Source organism: Oncorhynchus mykiss, chromosome 9, assembly GCF_057628025.1.
Source record: "Oncorhynchus mykiss isolate SJ-2025 chromosome 9, ASM5762802v1, whole genome shotgun sequence".
In the NCBI taxonomy this organism is placed as follows: Eukaryota; Metazoa; Chordata; class Actinopteri; order Salmoniformes; family Salmonidae; genus Oncorhynchus; species Oncorhynchus mykiss.
This window is the reverse complement of record NC_143030.1, coordinates 67,382,927-67,404,264: the sequence shown is the minus strand read 5'-3', so window position 1 is coordinate 67,404,264 and position 21,338 is coordinate 67,382,927. Positions and strand designations below refer to the sequence as shown.

At 41.3% G+C, this 21,338-nt stretch overlaps 1 protein-coding gene across 4 annotated transcripts in view; it reads right to left on the bottom strand.

Moving 5' to 3' along the window:
• Positions 1-21,338, bottom strand: part of LOC110532593 (arf-GAP with coiled-coil, ANK repeat and PH domain-containing protein 3) — a 90,885-nt gene that overhangs the window by 9,069 nt on the left and 60,478 nt on the right. For 3 of the 4 annotated variants that reach the window (XM_090185113.1, XM_090185114.1, XM_090185115.1), the window contains 6 exons: positions 3,558-3,673; positions 2,879-2,930; positions 2,325-2,425; positions 1,978-2,089; positions 1,547-1,755; positions 28-192 (listed from right to left, as the gene is read on the bottom strand). In XM_090185113.1, the coding sequence (XP_090041239.1) occupies positions 28-192; positions 1,547-1,755; positions 1,978-2,089; positions 2,325-2,425; positions 2,879-2,930; positions 3,558-3,673 (755 nt within the window). Of the gene's footprint in view, positions 1-27; positions 193-1,546; positions 1,756-1,977; positions 2,090-2,324; positions 2,426-2,878; positions 2,931-3,557; positions 3,674-17,002; positions 17,155-21,338 lie in introns of those variants that run through there. The other variant, XM_090185116.1, reaches the window with a different exon arrangement.

Below are 21,338 nucleotides of genomic sequence, written 5' to 3'. Positions count from 1 at the left end.
AAATGCTGTGTGTGTGGCAGTCCTTACCTGGAACTTGAGGGCCCTGGTTTCTTCAGGCCCTGTGCCTCACATGCTCCCTCATAGATGTGGTTGATGACACTGTTTCCCAGCTCGCACATCAGCTTTAGTAACTCAGGTTCCCATGAGTCCAACATTAGAGAGCGCACCTTGGAGCAGTGAACCCCCAAACTCCTGTAACAGAGACACATGAGAAGTGACATTTGGAAAGTCTTCAAGTGTTGGCATTTGAATCACGTATGTACTCAAGTTCCATGGCTGGAATTATTACTGGGTAGAACGCATTTTAAGTTAGTGTTGTTGACAACACTAGGCCCATATTGTTTCCTTGCTTTGCTTGTAATAACATTAAGGCAGATGTAACAGGCAAAATTGCCTGTTCGTAACAGGCTCCCCTAATAAGCAACACTGGAAGCTCCATGACAGTTCTGTTTCAAGTTGTCTTATACTGTGACATGGGATGAATAGCTGCAAAATGGGTTTCAAATCACTCAGGCGTTATCCCCAGAGTAGCTGCCCTCAATGTCATGCAAATCACCACTCCACCAACAAAACCCTCTGGTATCCAGGCAACTGCAGTGCGGCATGCCAAAAAAAAAAGACTGCGAGACAGTCTCTGTGTATTCCTCCTCCTCCTAATGGGAAGCCTTATGTGATTTCATCTCACCACTAGAAGAAGACAGGCTATCTGACAGAAACAGATCATGAATATTTAACAGATGGTCCAGAGGAGGTGGTGATTACATACTGATAGCATTGATCTTTGCTGCATCTCTGCAGTAAACAGTCAACACCACCAACTGCTGAAATGAGGAAAACTTTCCCATCTAGCCTAATGCTAGTGTGTTGCAGCTACAATGTATGCAGTGCTGGAGTGAACCCTAGAGCTATGGTATTAAGGACATTAGAAATAGGAATATTTATCTTGCTTCGGCCTGATTGCTAATCGGGTGTGGTTCAACAATTACGTACTTTCACCATTAAAGGGATGCCATTCTAGTTTATAAACATAAGTGTCTCAGTTCTGCAGTGCTTATTGTCTAACTCCCATCCTGTTTACTCACGTAATGAGCTCTCCCAATCAAACACAGCCTGGTCCAATAAGCGGTGTTAAGCAGCCTAGCCACACAGTAATCCAAGCAGAGGTGTTGCTGAACGTGCCCTATGGTAGCAGATGACATGCTAAGGCTAAGACACCCTTTAGGCCATTGGCACTCTCATATTCTCAGATCCAAGAGACCGGCACATGTTCTAGAACACAGAGTCACAAATGACCCCTCAGTCACCCTGTGGTAGTGCAACTATCTGCAATTACATCCTCCACTGGTTTACAACCACAAGTGATTTAGGATAGTCCATGGTCCATAATACAGTGGCCTATGTCTAGCCAGTGAAGTATGCCTTTATGTACTCTCTTAAAGACGAGCTAAGCAAGAGACTTTGGGTATGGCTTATAAGACTAGGCTTTACAGATACAGACAGTATCTGGTTGCCAGAGCAGGATGCCCTCCATAGAGGCAGACCTTACCTGTGGATGCCGGAGCACTCGATGCAGAGCAGGATGCCCAGGTTGATGGAGGCCCAGTGCGGGTCGGCCTGGCCACAGTCACAGCAATACTCATTGCCCGGGAGACACTGTATACGATGCAGGATGGTCTCCCCCCTGACACTGCGTTCCCGAGGCTCGCTGGCCGAGTCGATACTGCTGACGGAAGGTGAGGCTGTCCTATCCAGACACTATTGGTGGGAAGACAGACATGGTAAACTAAGAGAGGCAAGCATCATTCTCTGAGGCATGACAGTCTTGATTTATCTCACAGGTGATAACTGTATCCCTTCATGCAAACGTATAAGCTTATAAATCTGTCATGATGTAAAAGATGTCTAGATTAAAGAAAAGGTAAGAGAATATTAGCATTTGTTTGACAGTTAGGTCTGTAGCTAGATGGACCAACTGACCTCGATGTAGTGGTAGTCTGGGCTCTCCCTGTATGCTGAGGCAATGCTGGCCTGCACTGCTTGGATCCAGGCTAGCCGAAGCTTCTCTGACTCCGCCTGCAGCATACAGCTCCTGTAGAATGGAAAGACAGCCCCATATTACAGCACACAGTCTCTCAACAGTACAAAACTATAGCCCCTTGCCCTCTTAGAAGAAGGAGAACACTTTATTTGCCATATTATTGGCCATTTTCTTAAGATTTTACCTAAAGGGATTTACATCAATTTAACTGTAAGTAAAATTCCTTGGAACAAAAGTGAATTTATTTAGTTAATTCCATAATATAAGGGCACTAAGAAGAACATACTTGTTGGGGGAGACAACCTCGAAGCAGAACCTCCTCTCAATGTCCTCACAGGGCTTGACAGAGCACAGCCTGAGGTCCTCCACCACCACCGTCAGGGAATCCTATTGGTCAATAACAGTGAAAAGGGCCCGGTCAGTCAATCAGTTGAATTATTCATCATACCAACATTATGCCCACTGTGTCCTTGAGTGAGATGTGTTGTTTGGATTTCAAAGTCCCTCAGTTGACCACCTTTTCCTATTTAATCCAATGTGCTGAAGCTCATACGGGTACACTGATGCTCACATTCTATATCCCACTATGGATTGATGTGAGGGTCTATATGAGAGCGTAGGAAGAGTCTTTTGGGACAGGACTCAGGAGTAATAAGCTATCCTATAACAGTCCTCTGCCCTAATGCAGTCAGTGTTGACAGAGGGAGTGTTGTATTTCGCCAATATAGATCACAGTGACTTTCAGAGGAGCTCTATATCCCATTAAAGTTGCACGTAACCCCCTACCCCGCCCCCAAGGGACCCAGACTAAGATGGTAGCTAGTGGATATGTGGACTTGCCTTCAGCTTCTTCTGATAGACCAGCTGACTGTTCTGGATGGAGAACCACCGCCTGAGAGAGAGAGAGAAATTAATAAAACATGCATGTTAAATGGATATCCTTCTTCCATTAGAAGGTGCTGACCTGCCGAGTTGAAATCATGTCACTCTCTACTCTCTAGCCACCACAGTGTTCGGGATGAGTTAAAGCGCATGTGAATGAGCTCTTCCTTTCCCTTGAGCTGCACTATATAGCAGAGAGTAATTCACAACACGTGTGGTTTGGCTCACATCTAACCTCTTTAGAGGGTTGCACTGTCAGGAAACAAGACAAATGGAGTAATACACTGTAACGCCTTAGTAGAGAGCATCAGTGGGAGAACCGCCTAAGCGGAGAAATAATGTTCTAATGGATCGAGTGTTTCCACAGGCAGTAAACTATTCCCCATGACGTGAAGTCAATACTAGCAAGTATGGCCAAGTATGGTTTCCTAGGGAACAGACTACTTACTGAAATAATCTGGGATAAGTATTTATTTAGTTCGCTATCTATGGTATGTCTACAGAAAATCCACAAAACATTCCATTGTCAAGATAGAATTAAAATCAAAATGCTTTGACCACAATACACTAATATAGTATGCTTCGAAGCTAGAGTGTAGCTGGCTTATGGAGAGTTACTGATCAGTTGTCTACTTACCTGTTCCACGTCTTAAAGGCATTGCTGGCTCTCTTAAACAGGTACCCCTCCATCACCACGCCATTGGGCGCGTCCACGTTGAACAACTCTGCCTTCGAGTCGTCATACGAGAAGTCCTGTCAGAGAAGAGAGAGTGAAGTTAACCCTGTTGTTCATGCTACCACTTACCATAAGAAGAAGAGACAGTCAGTGTGACTAATAATGTCCCCGCAAATATGTTTATACATCCCTGTCATGTCCCCGCAAATATGTTTATACATCCCTGTCAGTGAGCATTTCTCCTTTGCCAAGAACAATTCATCCACCTGACAGGTGTGGCATATCAATAATCTGATTAAACAGCATGATCATTACACAGGTGCATCTTGTGCTGGGGACAATAAAAGGCACTCTAAAATGTGCAGTTTTGTCACACAACACAATGCCACAGACATTTCAAGTTTTGAGGGAGTGTGAAATTGGCATGCTGACTGCAGGAATGTCCACTAGAGCTTTTGCCAGATTATTTGATGTAAATTTTTCAACCATAAACTGCCTCCAAAGTCATTTTAGAGAATACGTCCAACCGCAGACCACGTGTATGGCATCGTGTGGACAAGCAGTTTGCTGATGTCAACATTGTGAATAGAGTGCCCCATGGTGGCGGTGGGGTTATGGTATGGGCAGGCATAAGCTACGGACAACGGACACAATTGCATTTTATCAATGCCAATTTTTATGGACAGAGGTACCGTGACGAGATCCTGAGGCCCATTGTCGTGCCATTCATCTGCTGCCATCACCTCGTGTGTCAACATGATAATGCACGGCCCCATGTTACAAGGATCTGCACATAATTTCTGGAAGTTGAAAATGTTCCAGTTCTTCCATGGCCTCAACAGACAGACTCAACAGACATGTGACCAATTGAGCATGTTGGGGTGCTCTGGATCGATCTGTACGACAGTGTGTTCCAGTTCCTGCCAATATCCAGCAACTTCGCACAGCCATTGAAGAGGAGCGGGACAACATTCCACAGGACACAATCAACATCCTGATCAACTCTATGGGAAGGAGATGTGTCACGCTGCACGAGGGAAATTGTGGTCACACCAGATACTGATCCACGCCCCTACGCCCCTTTTTAAGGTATCTCTGTGACAAGCAGATGCATATCTGTATTCCCGGTATTCATGTGAAATCCATAGATTAGGACCTAATTAATTAATTAATTAATTTGTTTTAGTTCACTGATTTCCTTATATGAACTGTAACTCAGTAAAATCTTTGAAATTGTTGCATGTTGCGTTTATTCTTGTTCAGTATATATATGACTCCTTACAGGTGCTCTGTGTATATAGTCAGGTTATCGTTAATCATTGTGTATTTATTATTCATTCCTTGTGCTACTATTTTTCTATTATTTCTCTATTTTCCTTCTCTCTGCATTGTTGGGAAGGGCCCGTTAGTAAGCATTTAACTGTTAGTCTACACCTGTTGTTTACTAAGGATGTGACAAATACAATTTGATTTGATCACATCAAATCAGGATATACTGTAAGCCTTCCTTGCAAGATGCATAAATGGGCAGTCATGTAAACACAATCAAGTGTGTGTACATGTATGTGATGTGAAAAGCGCGCCTGCATCCTCACAGAGTGATTCGCTGTGCCCTTTAAGAACTCACATCTGCAAAGTCGACTGTGACGCAAACGATTGCGTAACCATCTTCTGATTCAAGAAAACGTTTATTACCCAATACACTTTTCACAGTGTCTTCATTTACACCAAACACGGCCCTCCTTGAACAAATAAAGACAGCTAAATCAGTGTCCTGGTGCTGTCAGTTTTCTAGTCTAACCTGAATCACTATACCCTAATCAAACCTGGCAACTTCAATTTGGTTCAATTTAGAAAGCAGCAGCTATGATGAGCATCATTCTAGAGATAATCATTCTAGAAATGTTATTGGATTTTATTAGGATCTCTTTTAGTCCTCATTTTAACTAATCTTCCAAGAGTCCTGAAACATGAAAATACAATTTATAATATGATCACATTTTCACATATAACAAACACACTGTTACAAACATACATAATACACTGACATATTGACCAGAAAAATACTCGTAATGGTCTGAAAATATAGATTGAATCCTTTATCTACCACAACCAGAATTCTCCGGTTGGAACATTATTGATGTTTTATGTTAAAAACATCCTAAAGATTGATTCCATACATCGTTTGACTTGTTTCTACGACCTGTAACGGAACTTTTCGAGTTTTTGTCTGGACGTAGTGCTCGCGCCTCATGAAGATGGATTACTGGGCTGAACACGCTAACAACAAGTGGCTATTTGGACATAAATTATGGACTTTATGGAACAAATCAGTAATTTATTGTCGAACTGGGATTCCTGGGAGTGCATTCTAATGAAGATCATCAAAGGTAAGTGAAAATGTATAATGTTATTTCTAACTTCTGTTGACTCCAACATGGCGGATATTTCTTTGGCTGGATTGGGCTCTGAGCGCCGTACTCAGATTGTTTTTTCCGTAAAGTTTTTTTGAAATCTGACACAGCGGTTGCATTAAGGAGAAGTCTATCCTTAATTCTGTGAATAACACTTGTATATTTTATTAATGTTTATTATGAGTATTTCTGCAAAATCACCAGATGTTTTGGAATCAAAACATTACTACATGTAACGCGCCAATGTAAACTGAGATTTTTGGATATAAATATGCACATTATCGAACAAAACATAATGTAGTGTATGTGTAGCCTGTGTAGCCTTGGCGGGGCTGCAGCTAGCAGTTTCATGATTGACTCGATGGGCTTGTGGTCGGATTCCACAATGACTTGTCGTCCATATACGTACTGATGGAAAAGCTTACATCCGAACAGAATGGCTTAGAGCTCCTTTTTGATTTGAGCGTAGTTGATTTCACAGTCTGTGAGAGATTTGGAAGCATAGCCAATGGGCTTTCCTTCTTCCTTTTTATTCATTATTTCACCAGGTAATTTGACTGAGAACATGTTCTCATTTACAGCAACAACCTGGGGAATAGTTATAGGGGAGAGGAAGGGGATGAATGAGCCAATTGTAAATTGAGGATTATTAGGTGACCGTTGGTTGAGGGCCAGATTGGGAATTTAGCCAGGACACCGGGGTTAACGCCCCTACGATAAGTGCCATGGGATCTTTAATGACCTCAGAGAGTCAGGACACCCGTTTAATGTCCCATCCGAAAGACAGCACCCTACAAAGGGCAGTGTCCCCAATCACTGGGGCATTGGGATATTTTTTAGACCAGAGGAAAGAGTGCCTCCTACTGGCCCTCCAACACCACTTCCAGCAGCATCTGGTCTCCCATCCAGGGACTGACCAGGACCAACCCTGCTTAGCTTCAGAAGCAAGCCCACAGTGGTATGCAGGGTGGTATGCTGCTGGCATTAACTACTTCTTGCAGTAGCACTGCCCCTAGTCCATACTTTGACACATCCACTTGGAGTCTGAGTTCTTGGTTGGGGTCATAGTAGGCAAGGATTGGTCCTGGTTCTCTCGTGATCAAGTCTTTCACTCTCTGGAAAGCAATGTCATGTTGCTTGTCCCAGAGAAACTCACTGGACTGCATTAGCATTGAAGAGGCTGGGTGTGAACTTGGCTAAGAAGTTGACCATGCCAAGCACTGTTTCCAGCTCTGCACAGTTCTTTGGTGGCTCCATTTATTTTATGGCTGAGATCTTCTGTGGATCTGGCTTGATTCCATTCACTGTGAGAAGATGTCCGAAGTAGCTGACCTCTGTAGCGCCGACTGTGCTCTTCTCGGGGTTGAGCCGGACTCCTCTCTCGCGGGACCTTTGCAGCATCGCGCGGAGGTTTCTGTCGTGTTCCTCTTTGGTTCGACCATAGACAAGGATGTCGTCCACAATTGCCACAACTCCGTCGAGGCCTTCGTACACTTCGTTGATCTTTCGCTGAAACTCATCCTGGGCTGAGATAATTCCAAAAGGCAGGTGACGGAACCTGTAGCGTCCAAACGGAGTGTTGAAAGTTGTGAGCTTAGATGAACTTGACAGCCCAGTAGTCTGATCTGGCGTCCATGACACTGAAGTAGCGTGCTCCTGCTAGCTTGTGTGATGCCATCTAGCGTCTGTAAATGGTAATGGGGGGTGTTTGATACTCTGAGCTTGCCTGTGCGTGCTTTCTCCACCACCACTAACACGTATATCCAACCTGTCACTTCTGTAACCTTGGTGACTATGTCAGATTGCTCCATGCTCAACAACTCTTTCTTCAGACGGGTGCAGAGAGAAAGGGGACTCTTTCTCGGTGAATAGACCACAGGGGTTGCGTCTGGGTCAAGGAGAAATGGTACATTCTCCTGGGAATAGTCCTATTCCTGTAAAAACATCAGCAAACTCCTCCATTACATTCTCTTTCTCTCCTGGTGCTGTCACTGATAAAACTAGGTTGATGAGGTCCATGCTTTAAGACCTAGCAATGCAGGTGCTCGAGTGTCAACAATGTAAAATTCCAACACCATGTCACTTTCCTTGTATTTGCATTTGAAAGTGCATGTGCCTTTTACTGGGAGCTGTTCACCACCATAACCAGTCAGTCAAATCAAATACAATTTTATTGGTCACATACACATGCTTAGCAGACTGCTCGTGGTGGGCTGTAGCTCACACTCAGATGTCAAGCTGCAGTACTGATTCAGAGGAATAATGTTTACTTGTGCACCAGTGTCTAGTTTGAACTTTAGCTCTGTGCCTTGTGTTCCTATCTCAATGTCAGCAAAAGCGTGCTCTGTCTCTGATATTTGATTTTTCTGTGTCACTGAATCAATAAACAGTTCCTCAGCATTTGACTCTGACTGACATTTCATCTTCAATCACTGCGTGTACTGTTTCTCCACGGTAAGATCTGCACACTTTTGCAAAGAGATTCCATTTTCCACATTTTATAAGGGCAAAAGGCGAGACCCAAATGCAGACACAGGAGGCAGATGGTTGAGCTCCGATATTTATTTTAGCAAAAGGGGTAGGCAAAAGGCAGGTCGGGTACAGGTGATAGTTCATAAACCAGGTTAGAGTCCAAACGGTACAAGATGATAGGCAGGCTCGTGGTCAGGGGCAGGCAGAGTGGTCAGTCAGGCGGGATCAGAGTCAGGACCAGAGTCAGGACAGGCAAGGGTCAAAACCAGGAGGGCGAGAAAAGGGAGTTAAAGCAGGAGCTGAGACACAAAAACGCTGATTGACTTGACAAACAAGACGAACTGGCACAGAAAGACAGGAAACCCAGGGATACAGTCCCGCAAAACCTTCAATTTATTATATTTACAGTGCCTTGCGAAAGTATTCGGCCTCCTTGAACTTTGCGACCTTTTGCCACATTTCATGCTTCAAACCTAAAGATATAAAACTGTATTTTTTTGTGAAGAATCAACAACAAGTGGGACACAATCATGAAGTGGAACGACATTTATTGGATATTTCAAACTTTTTAACAAATCAAAAACTGAAAAATTGGGCGTGCAAAATTATTCAGCCCCCTTAAGTTAATACTTTGTAGCGCCACCTTTTGCTGCGATTACAGCTGTAAGTTGCTTGGGGTATGTCTCTATCAGTTTTGCACATCGAGAGACTGACATTTTTTCCCATTCCTCCTTGCAAAACAGCTCGAGCTCAGTGAGGTTGGATGGAGAGCATTTGTGAACAGCAGTTTTCAGTTCTTTCCACAGATTCTTGATTGGATTCAGGTCTGGACTTTGACTTGGCCATTCTAACACCTGGATATGTTTATTTTTGAACCATTCCATTGTAGATTTTGCTTTATGTTTTAGGTCAACATTGGATCATTCAGAGATCCTCACTGAACTTCTGGAGAGAGTTTGCTGCACTGAAAGTAAAGGGGCTGAATAATTTTGCACGCCCAATTTTTCAGTTTTTGATTTGTTAAAAAAGTTTGAAATATCCAATAAATGTAGTTCCACTTCATGATTGTGTCCCACTTGTTGTTGATTCTTCACAAAAAAATACAGTTTTATATCTTTATGTTTGAAGCCTGAAATGTGGAAAAAGGTCGCAAGGTTCAAGGGGGCCGAATACTTTCGCAAGGCACTGTAAATGGTTCTAAAGTATTGTTTGAATTTATATATTGTAAGGTTTCTGGTTTGCTCAGATAAATTATTACATTTCTTTATTGCTCTAAATCTTTTCGGTCTGGATAGATGGTGGACTATATTCCTAGTATTTACTCAATGTTTGTCTCTTATCAACGGAATACTGTTGTGAATATAGTTTGGCCGTTTTAAATCGTATACATTGTGAAATAAAATGAGCATGTTTTTTTTATTATCTTGTTGATTGATCACCAACCAAGAGCATTGTGCATGACTCCAACAGAACCATATCTCCACCTTAAAACAATCCTTGCTGCTTTGTTCTGTTCAATCTGCAGCCTCCTAACTTCACATGCTGATGCATTTCCCCAGACCACAGAACAGTAGTTCACCTGACTCCCAATTAACTCTTGGGTTGTTTGTTTAAGAATCTTTCCCGGTAAATATTTAGCTATCCTTCTGATCATGCATGCAGTTTAAGTAGACTATATCCATGAATGTTCATCAAAGCTAAAATATGAATATTATTTATGTTGACTAAGTTAAAACCTCATGTATTTTGTTAGGAAGGCTACATACATTAACCTGAGCTATATGCAACCCTTTCCTTGTCAAGAGGAGATCAATAGAGCATGTATTCATTATAGTTGAAGTTACTATGACACACAAACTCAGATTTTAACATTGGATTAAAATAGCCAGGGAGTTACTCTAGAGTCCCGATACAGTTGCCTGTTGAGGTAAAAAAGTATCCTTCACCAATCAGACTTGTTGATTCAGGCAACGCTTTTCCTTCATGATGGGATACAGTTTTTTCTCCCGTCATTGATCTGGGTGGGGAAGTGATCATTCATTCCAAAATCAGGGTTTCTGATTTCTCTGCCCCTGCTCTTTGCCATTCCCTTTTGCTTAAAATATTCAAAACATGCAATAATAGCCCATGTCCTATTCCCAGAGGCCTTACCCATTCTATGGACTCTGGAGGAACTGACATTATGTACGACATCAGTGGGCAGTTTCAGTTGAGTTGACATAAAATGTTGAACAGTGTCTGCTGTTGTCATTCTCCGGTATCCTTGAAAAGATTGTCCCGCATTGATCGACACCGTACATCAAGGAAAGATTTTTAAAGTTGTTTGTTCTCCCTTTGCACCACCTCCACCTTGCTATGAATAGAGTCTACAGTACCTTTCAGCTCCGTGTTCTCTTTCCTTAGATCATCAATCTGACGTTGGCTGAATTCTAGATGGGCACATTATGCATTGATGTCCTCTCATAGTATATCCAAGATATCAAGTTTGGCAAGCCTTTCATTGATGGATTTTAACAAGTCAACATCCATATCCGTAAACATCTCCCCACTCAATTAAATTAAATTCAGTTCAAGGCGCTTTATTGGTATGGGAAACAAATGTTAACATTGCCAAAGCAAGTAGATAATATATACAAGTGAAATAAACAATAAAAATGAACAGTAAACATTACACTCACAGAAGTTCCTAAAGTATAAAGACATTTCAAATGTCATATTATGTCTATATACAGTGTTGTAACGATGTGCAAATGGTTAAAGTACAAAAGGGAAAATAAATAAACATAAATATGGGTTGTATTTACAATGATGTTTGTTCTTCACTGGTTGCCCTTTTCTTGTGGCAACAGGTCACAAATATTGCTGCTGTGATTGCACACTGTGGTATTTCACCCAGTAGATATGGGAGTTTATCAAAATCGGGTTTGTTTTTGAATTCTTTGTGGATCTGTGTAATCTGAGGGAAATACAGTGAGCAACATAAATCATTGGACAGTGACCATTTGTTTTGTTATTTTTGTTCTGTACTCTAGCACTTTGAGTTTGAAAGGATACAATGACAATGAGGGTGGAGGGCAGACTGTCAGCTTTAATTTGAGGGTATTTTCATACATATATGATGAAACGTTTAGAAATGACAGCACCTTTTGTACATGGTCCACCCATTTTAAGGTACTACAAGTATTTGTTGAATTGGCTTCACAGATGTGTGTCGTTAGGCAGGTGTATTCATTTGTGTCGTTAGTGAATGCAGGATATGCTGTTGATGAATAGCATTGATTCTAGACTTTGCTATTGCCTTTTGAGGTTGTTGTTGGGGTGTGACAACATGAGGAAGACAGCAGTGTCGATGCAAATTAAGCTGGCTGTCATAAGGCTCAGAAATGAAAATCAATCAGGAACATTGCACCCTGGGCATGTCCAAGTCAACGGTTTGGTTCATTATTAACAAGACAAAAACAACCGGTGAACTCAATTATGTCAAAAGACCCGGTAGACTGAGGAAGACCACTGTAGTGGATGACTGCAGAATACTCTCTATTGTGAAAAAACCCCCCCTGACAACAGCCCAACAGATCAAAAACACTCTCCTGGATGCAGGTGTAGATGTGTCAAAGTCTACCATACGTAGAAGACTACACCAGCAGGACTACAGAGGATACACTACAAGATGCAAACCACTGATAAGCCTGAAGAACAGAAAGGCCAGATTACAGTTTGCTAAAAAAGCACCTAAAAGAGCCCCAAGAATTCTGGAAAAAAGTATTGTGGACAGATGAGACAAAGATTAATATGTACCAGAGTGATGGAAAGAGGAAAGTCTGGAGAAAAAAAGACATGCCCATGATCCAAAGCATACCACCTCATCCATTAAACATGGTGGAGGGGGTGTTATGGCTTGGGCCTGTATGGCTGCCAGGGGAACAGGCTCACTTGTCTTCGTCGATGATGTGACTCCAGTCAGAAGTAGAATAATGAATTCTGAAGTCTACAGAAATATTTTATCTGCTCATATAAAACCAAATGCCTCCAAACTCATTGGACGGCACTTCATCATGCAACCAGACAATGACCCTAAACATACTGCTAGAGCAAAGAAGGGGTATTGATGGCCAAAAAGTGGAAAATCCTTGACTGGCCGAGTCAATCACCGGATCTGAATCCAATTGAACATGCATTTTACATGCTGAAGAGGAGACTGAAGGCAATAAGTCCCTGAAACAAGCAGGAACTGAAGATGGCTGCAGTACAGGCCTGGCAGAGCATCACCAGGGAAGATACCCAGCGTCTGGTAATGTCGATGCATCGCAGACTTCAAGCAGTCATTGCATGCAAAGGATATGTGACCAATTAACAATGATTACTTTATTCTACATTATGTTAAACTGTCCAATGTTTTTTGATGCCCAAAAATAGGGGGGACTATGTACAAAAGCTTCTATAATTTCTAAACGGTTAATCCGATATGTATGAAAATACCCTCAAATTAAAGCTAACAGTCTGCACTTCACCCTAATTATCATTGTATCCTTTCAAACTCAAAGTGCTAGATTATAGAACCAAAATAACAAAAGAATGGTCACTGTCCAATGATTTATGGTACTCACTGTATGTGTCTCTAATATGGTCATACATTTGGCAGGAGGTTAGGAAGTGCAGCTCAGTTTCCACCTCATTTTGTGGGCAGTGTGCACATAGCCTGTCTTCTCTTGAGAGCAAGTCTGCCTACGGCGGCTACTATCAATAGCAAGGCTATGCTCACTGAGTCTGTACATATTCAAAGCTTTTCTTATATTTGGGTCAGTCACAGTGGTCAGGTATTCTGCCACTGTGTACTCTCTGTTTAGGGCCAAATAGCATTCTAGTTTACTCTGTTTTTTGTTAATTCTTTCCAATGTGTCAAGTAATTATCTTTTTGTTTTCTCATGATTTGGTTGGGTCTAATTGTGTTGCTGTCCTGGGGCTCTGTGGGGTCTGTTTGTGAACAGAGCCCCAGGACCAGCTTGCTTTGGGGACTCTTCTCCAGGTTCATCTCTCTGTAGGTGATGGCTTTGTTATGAAAGGTTTGGGAATCGCTTCCTTTTAGGTGGTTGTAGAATTTAGCGTCTCTTTTCTGGATTTTGATCATTAGCGGGTATTGGACTAATTCTGCATGCAGAGTCTCAATTTGGTGTTTGTCCCATTTTGTGAATTATTGGTTGGTGAGCGTACCCCAGACCTCACACAAGCATAAAGGGCAATGGGTTCTATAACTGATTCAAGTATTTTTAGCCAGATCCTAATTTGTATGTCGAATGGTATGTTCCTTTTGATGGCATAGATGTCCCTTCTTGTCTTGTCACTCAGATCGTTCACAGCTTTGTGGAAGTTACCTGTGGCACTGATGTTTAGGCCAAGGTATGTATAGTTTTTTGTGTGCTCTAGGGCAACGGTGTCTAGATGGAATTTGTATTTGTGGTCCTGGCGACTGGACCTTTTTTGGAACACCATTATTTTGGTCTTACTGAGATTTACTGTCAGGGCCCAGGTCTGGAAGAATCTGTGCAGAAGATCTAGGTGCTGCTAGATCCTTGGTTGGTGACAGAAGCACCAGATCATCAGCAAACAGTAGACATTTGACTTCAGATTCTAGAAGGGTGAGGGGATGGTTTGATTATGGAAGGTTTGATTCCATCGTTGATACCACTTAGTTTGTTTGTTTTGTTGATTGGGTTTGTTGTCCTCAACAGTGCTTGAATCCTCAGAAACCAGCGACATGTTTCTTTGAGCTCGTAAGTATCTCTTGTCAATGAATCGTTCAAGCTCTTCAATGGATTCTGAATCATCCAGCATGTTTGCAGGCAGGGTAAAACAAAAAGAACGAAACAATGGATGTATCTTTCCAGACCTGTACAGTCCGTCGGTAGATACACCCAATAAAAAAATACAAATTCAACGATTGTGTACTCACTTATGCCTGTAATATTGAAATATTTCCTGCAAACAATTAACAGAGGGAGGGAAAAGTGTGGTTCCTGTTAAAAATGCTGGGTAAAACCTGAATGCAGCCTGCATGCCAAATGAGAAAATCATTCTAGAGATAATGTAAAGGCATGTCTCGCAACACAGACAAAAGTGTACTCCAACAAAGCTATGATGCCTTTAGCTTGATAACTATTTTGGTGCATATTTTGTACGGCCCATTAACCACATTACATCACAGTGGTGAAGCTTCATTTGCCAAGACACCATTGTCTCATTAGTGAATATAGACTTGATGAAAGAGTTCTCAAATAATTCATATGGTGCTCCTTTAAGGGAGGAATGTTAAGAAAGAATCTAAGTATTAGATTAAAATCATTAGATGTCCTGAGAATTTGTCCAGGACATTCACCCATGGACTGGGGTGTATTCATTACATCTTGCAACGGAAACCAACAGCGCAAGCAAACAGAGCAAAAGGAACGAAACGGGGAGGGACCTACCTGAATTTGTACAATAGAAACTATTGTTTTCGTTGCAAAATGTTTTGCAACAGAATCTGTGTAATGAATTCACCCCTGGTGTATAGGTATAGGACATTGATTTAGCTTAAATTATTTTTCATGACAAACACACAAACAGCCTATTGAAGAGACTGGAACACAATGTTCCCATCGTGGTCAAGCTCTATTCGAATAATAAGTTATCTAATTAAAAGCAATAAACAGTGAAGGATTGACTGGAGGATTGTACTGCCTTTCTTTTAGGATGATTTAAAATAGCTCCAACATTGACCTAGATAAAGGAATGCCAGTGACAGTGCACTCAGTCAGATCCCATCAGACCCACTGTGATCAGCTGAGTTTCATAATGGTATCAGCAGCACTGAGCACGGCAGCAGCCATCAACTACTATTCACATACTTAAATAATACAATGTTTTCTCCTCCCTAGAGCTCTCTTTTTGACATGCACAAATATGCATTGAACAATTTGCTGTTACAGTCTGATCTGCCATTTGTTGTTACAGTCTGATCTGACAATTTGTTGTTACAGTCTGATCTGACCATTTGTTGTTACAGTCTGATCTGACCATTTGTTGTTACAGTCTGATCTGACCATTTGTTGTTACAGTCTGATCTGACAATTTGTTGTTACAGTCTGATCTGACCATTTGTTGTTACAGTCTGATCTGACCATTTGTTGTTACTGTCTGATCTGACCATTTGTTGTTACTGTCTGATCTGACCATTTGTTGTTACAGTCTGATCTGACCATTTGTTGTTACAGTCTGATCTGACCATTTGTTGTTACAGTCTGATCTGACCATTTGTTGTTACAGTCTGATCTGACCATTTGTTGTTACAGTCTGATCTGACCATTTGTTGTTACAGTCTGATCTGACCATTTGTTGTTACTGTCTGATCTGACAATTTGTTGTTACAGTCTGATCTGACCATTTGTTGTTACAGTCTGATCTGACCATTTGTTGTTACAGTCTGATCTGACCATTTGTTGTTACAGTCTGATCTGACAATTTGTTGTTACAGTCTGATCTGACAATTTGTTGTTACAGTCTGATCTGACCATTTGTTGTTACAGTCTGATCTGACCATTTGTTGTTACTGTCTGATCTGACAATTTGTTGTTACAGTCTGATCTGACCATTTGTTGTTACAGTCTGATCTGACCATTTGTTGTTACAGTCTGATCTGACCATTTGTTGTTACAGTCTGATCTGACCATTTGTTGTTACAGTCTGATCTGACCATTTGTTGTTACAGTCTGATCTGACAATTTGTTGTTACAGTCTGATCTGACCATTTGTTGTTACAGTCTGATCTGACAATTTGTTGTTACAGTCTGATCTGACAATTTGTTGTTACAGTCTGATCTGACCATTTGTTGTTACAGTCTGATCTGACCATTTGTTGTTACAGTCTGATCTGACCATTTGTTGTTACAGTCTGATCTGACCATTTGTTGTTACAGTCTGATCTGACCATTTGTTGTTACAGTCTGATCTGACAATTTGTTGTTACAGTCTGATCTGACCATTTGTTGTTACAGTCTGATCTGACCATTTGTTGTTACAGTCTGATCTGACCATTTGTTGTTACAGTCTGATCTGACCATTTGTTGTTACAGTCTGATCTGACCATTTGTTGTTACAGTCTGATCTGACCATTTGTTGTTACAGTCTGATCTGACCATTTGTTGTTACAGTCTGATCTGACCATTTGTTGTTACAGTCTGATCTGACCATTTGTTGTTACAGTCTGATCTGACCATTTGTTGTTACAGTCTGATCTGACAATTTGTTGCCGTTTACCATAAACTACTGCATTTCCAATATAAGCTGTTCAATATTCCATCACGTCATGACACAAATTAAAAACAATCATATTTTATGGCACTAAACTATCCCTATTAAAAGTATGTCTTCTCCTCACTACACAAAAGGTAAACTCTCCAAAAAGCAACATAACAAACATACTCAAGACTATACAAAGTGAAACAATTATTAGTAAAGTAGACTACAAAATAAAAGTCAACCCACCAGAGTGCGGTCCAACCTTCCAAATATCTTCATTTTCAAACCTTTTAAATGATCCAAGAGCATTGGACATGTAAATAGGCAAACACAAATAAAACAGAAAAAATATCTAATCTAATCAAATGCTCATTGAATAGGCATCTCTGTGGAGTTACAAGTGTCAGTTAAGTCCTCTCTGATCTCTGAACGATGAAAAATGCTCGGACCGCCAGAGTCCTGCATCGTGCCTAATTCCCCTACGCAGGCATGTGGATAAATGCGCGTAGCCAACTGCTTGCTGCTGTGTGAGGCTTTGGATTAGAGCTTATTATCATACAGCTGCCAATTTATTTGCGGCACGTCGAACTTAGACTGAAGTCGCTCTTGACCCAGAGACTGGCAGAGTGTTAAAGTAACACCAGAATCCACGTTGCGCTGTTTGGACACTTTTACAACTCCTCAAACCTCGGACCCCGTGCACGTTCTGCAGAAGGGGAAAACCAATTGGCAACCAGTTCAGTTAATCAAGCAATCACCACTGATAAGCTATGAGCCTATTTGCCATGTAGCCGAACAAAGAGTAAACAACCCGAATGCAAGCCACTATAGAACAGCTGTCAGTAGCAGCACATTTACCATTTAGCCTAGCCTACACAATTATGCACGTATACATTTCCAGTTGCCATCAATAATAAAAATCCTTACCATAAACATGTAGATGCCCATAGAGTAAGCTCACACATGTTATGAAGAAGGGAAGCAAATATTTTCTACTCTATGATATTAGGTTACTCATACTGTTACAAGGCCCTTCATTACTAATGATCTGGCATTATAGAGAAGAAATGACTAGCAGTAAATCATATTTTTTCCCCCAACGCAGTCAGCTAGCCTACCATGTTCAAAACAAACAGACACCAAATAGCATACAACACATTTACATTAAACTACTTTAACTAACTTATTTACTGTTAGAGCTTTGTTTTGTCCCCTAACTTGGGCACCCTAAACTTAGCCTATATGAGCAGATTCTCATCAGGATCCTGGCCAGCAGCAGGGAAGTTTAGCTAGAGGAGGACTGGGAGCTGTGGAATGTGAAAGGACATCACAGCAGCAGCCTGTGAGATAGTCAAACACAGACTCATATATTCATGGCTCTGGTCAGACCCATTTCAACAATTATTTGTGGGATCAGATAACTCCAAATGAATCTTACTATTTACAGGTGCAATCCCATTTGTGTTTTATTTGATAAGTAAATTATTGAAATTAGACTATATTTAATTCCATCAATTGCACAATTAGAAAGTATGTTGCAATCCATGCTGGTGAAAACAGTGAATTCCAGAAGCCATGTTCCTCAGAGGGAAGAGGCCATGGGCCACTGAGTACAGAGCTGTGAGGGGTTAACGATGAGGTTTTGCTCTGATTCTTAGAAGTTGTAGAACAATTCTAGAACATATTTATTTCACTTTGAGAGGGAACACGTCATCGTAGCAGTTTTCAATATCAAAGCCCTGGGTCAGAGCCATGCTACATGGGTCTCAGACACTCTGCAGGTTTTCATCTGGACAGACAGCAAGGCCCATTATTGACGTATCCTGCCATTACCCCTCCCTTGGATATTGGATAGAGACAGACTGCTTGACTGAAATGTTGAGTGTGCAAGATATTAAAATCATCATTCTCATCATGAGCACTATCTCAGTATCCCTTAGTTAGGAATCTGTTGTTCCCTTTTCACAAAAACAATATTCCTATCTCTCTGAAATGTCAACGGAGCACTGAGCGAATACCAAGCTTTTTATTTTCAAAATCTTTCAAATTTAATTCAGCTCGTGTCATGCTAATGTAGCTTTTTGCGACCCGCGGAAACAAGTTTTAGGACGACGACCACAAAATGTACAATACTCAAACATTGTTAGGAGAAACCTGCACCGTTATGTCAGAGCTCGGTGGTTATTATCAGATGTATTAGGTTATGAAATCGGACTTTTTGGATATAATGTTAATGATATGTTAGAGAAAGACCCCACTGAATGATTCAGAACATGAAGAATCATATGTGTCTTGGTACAATGTATTTTATAATATAAGGAAGTGAAATTCCCTCACCAAAGCGCGCTTTCACCCACTGTGGGTGGACACCCGAGACTACACTAAACTAGACTAAACAGACTAGGAAGGAAAGTTCTGATTCATCACCCACCTGGTGAATGGAGACATGGCTGCCCCTCACTCTCTGCCAAATGGACCCTGGCCAGGACAAGACAGTTGGTGGCACTGATTAGCCAGTCTGTCTGCAGCGACATACTACACCCCTATTGTCTGCAACCAGCCAGGATCTTCTTGTCCCATTATGCCTGAGGTGTCATCTGCCATTAATTAGCCTTACCAGCCTTAGCCCCACACACAACACAACAGCCTGCCTGTCCTAATCCTGAACCCACCTGGTTCATTTAGCTCTCCCTACTCTGTTGCCATGGGAAACAGTTACCATGGAACCGAGCCCATCTGAGTTATCAGACACAGCAGAACACGGGAGAAAAATAACTCCCACATTCTCATTCCCCTAACCACCCATTATAAATCACAGTCCTGCAAAAAGCTGCTAATGCGTGTGATAGCTTAAAATATGTATTACATTTTATATCTGAAATCTGAATATTCAAGTGCTGAAAATTAATTAGGCCTATTTATTTTTTGTGACCAAAATGTTATTTTGTATTTAGCCTAATTCAATAACAAGCTGATGCTAGAGGAACAGTAGCCTAGAATGCTGTGATTGTACTAGAGGTCGACCGATTAGGATTTTTCAACGCCGATACCGATTATTGGAGGACCATAAAAGCCGATACCGATTAAACGCCCAATTTTTTAAATGTTTTTATTTGTAATAACAACAATTACAACATTACTGAATGAACACTTATTTTAACTTAATATAATACATCAATAAAATCAATTTAGCCTCAAGTAAATAATGAAGCATGTTCAATTTGGTTTAAATAATGCAAAAACAAAGTGTTGGAGAAGAAAGTAAAAGTGCAATATATTCCATGTAAAATATGTGCCATGTAAGAAAGCTAACGTTTCAGTTACTTGCTCAGAATATGAGAACATATGAAAGCTGGTGGTTCCTTTTAACATGAGTCTTCATTATTCACAGGTAAGAAGTTTTAGGTTGTAGTTATTATAGGAATTATAGGACTGTTTCCCTCTATACCATTTGTATTTCATTAACCTTTGACTATTGGATGTTCTTATAGGCACTTTAGTATTGCCAGTGTAACAGTATAGCTTCCGTCCCTCTCCTCGCTCCTCCCTGGGCTCGAACCAGCAACACAACGACAATTATCGCGCGCTAACTAGCTAGCCATTTCACTTCGGTTACACGAGCCTCATCTCCGGAGTTGATAGGCTTGAAGTCATAAACAGCGCAATGCTTGACGCACAACGAAGAGCTGCTGGCAAAACACACGAAAGTGCTGTTTGAATGAATGTTTACGCGCCTGCTTCTGCCTACCACCGCTCAGTCAGATACTTGTATGCTCAGCCAGATTATATGCAACGCAGGACACGGTAGATAATATCTAGTAATGTCATCAACCATGTGTAGTTAACTAGTGATTATGATTGATTGTTTTTTATAAGATAAGTTTAATGCTAGCTAGCAACTTACCTTGGCTTACTGCAGTCGCATAACAGGCAGCCTCCTTGTGGAGTGCAACGAGAAAGAGGCAGGTCGTTATTGCGTTGGACTAGTTAAGTTGCAAGATTGGATCCCCCGAGCTGACAAGGTGAAAATCTGTCATTCTGCCCCTGAACAAGGCAGTTAACCCACTGTTCCAAGGCCATCATTGAAAATAAGAATGTGTTCTTAACTGACTTGCCTAGTTAAATAAAGATTAAATAAAGGTGTAAAAAAAAACATAAAACATCGCAAATCGGCACCCAAAAATACCGATTTCCGATTGTTATGAAAACTTGAAATCGGCCCTAATTAATCGGCCATTCCGATTAATCGGTCGACCTCTAGATTGTACGGTAGTGGTGTAGAGCCAGAGTGATGCATGGTGGTTACAAACTACATAGGCAAAATTGGCTCCTCCATTAAAACCAGTGTTAAAAATGAATAAAACCTCTCAGGGGCTTGACATGTACATGCTCTCTCTGCTCTGTGTACCAGAGAGGTCATAGCGGTGTAAATGTCACACAGTGGCAGCACTTTATTCTCCTCTCTGCTTGTACTATGTCATTGTCTCATGAATGTTTACACAAGGGTTAATTCTCATGTTCAAATGTGACAAGGACAAACAAACCCCTGAGATATTTCACACTTTCAGAGCAGAGTATGACT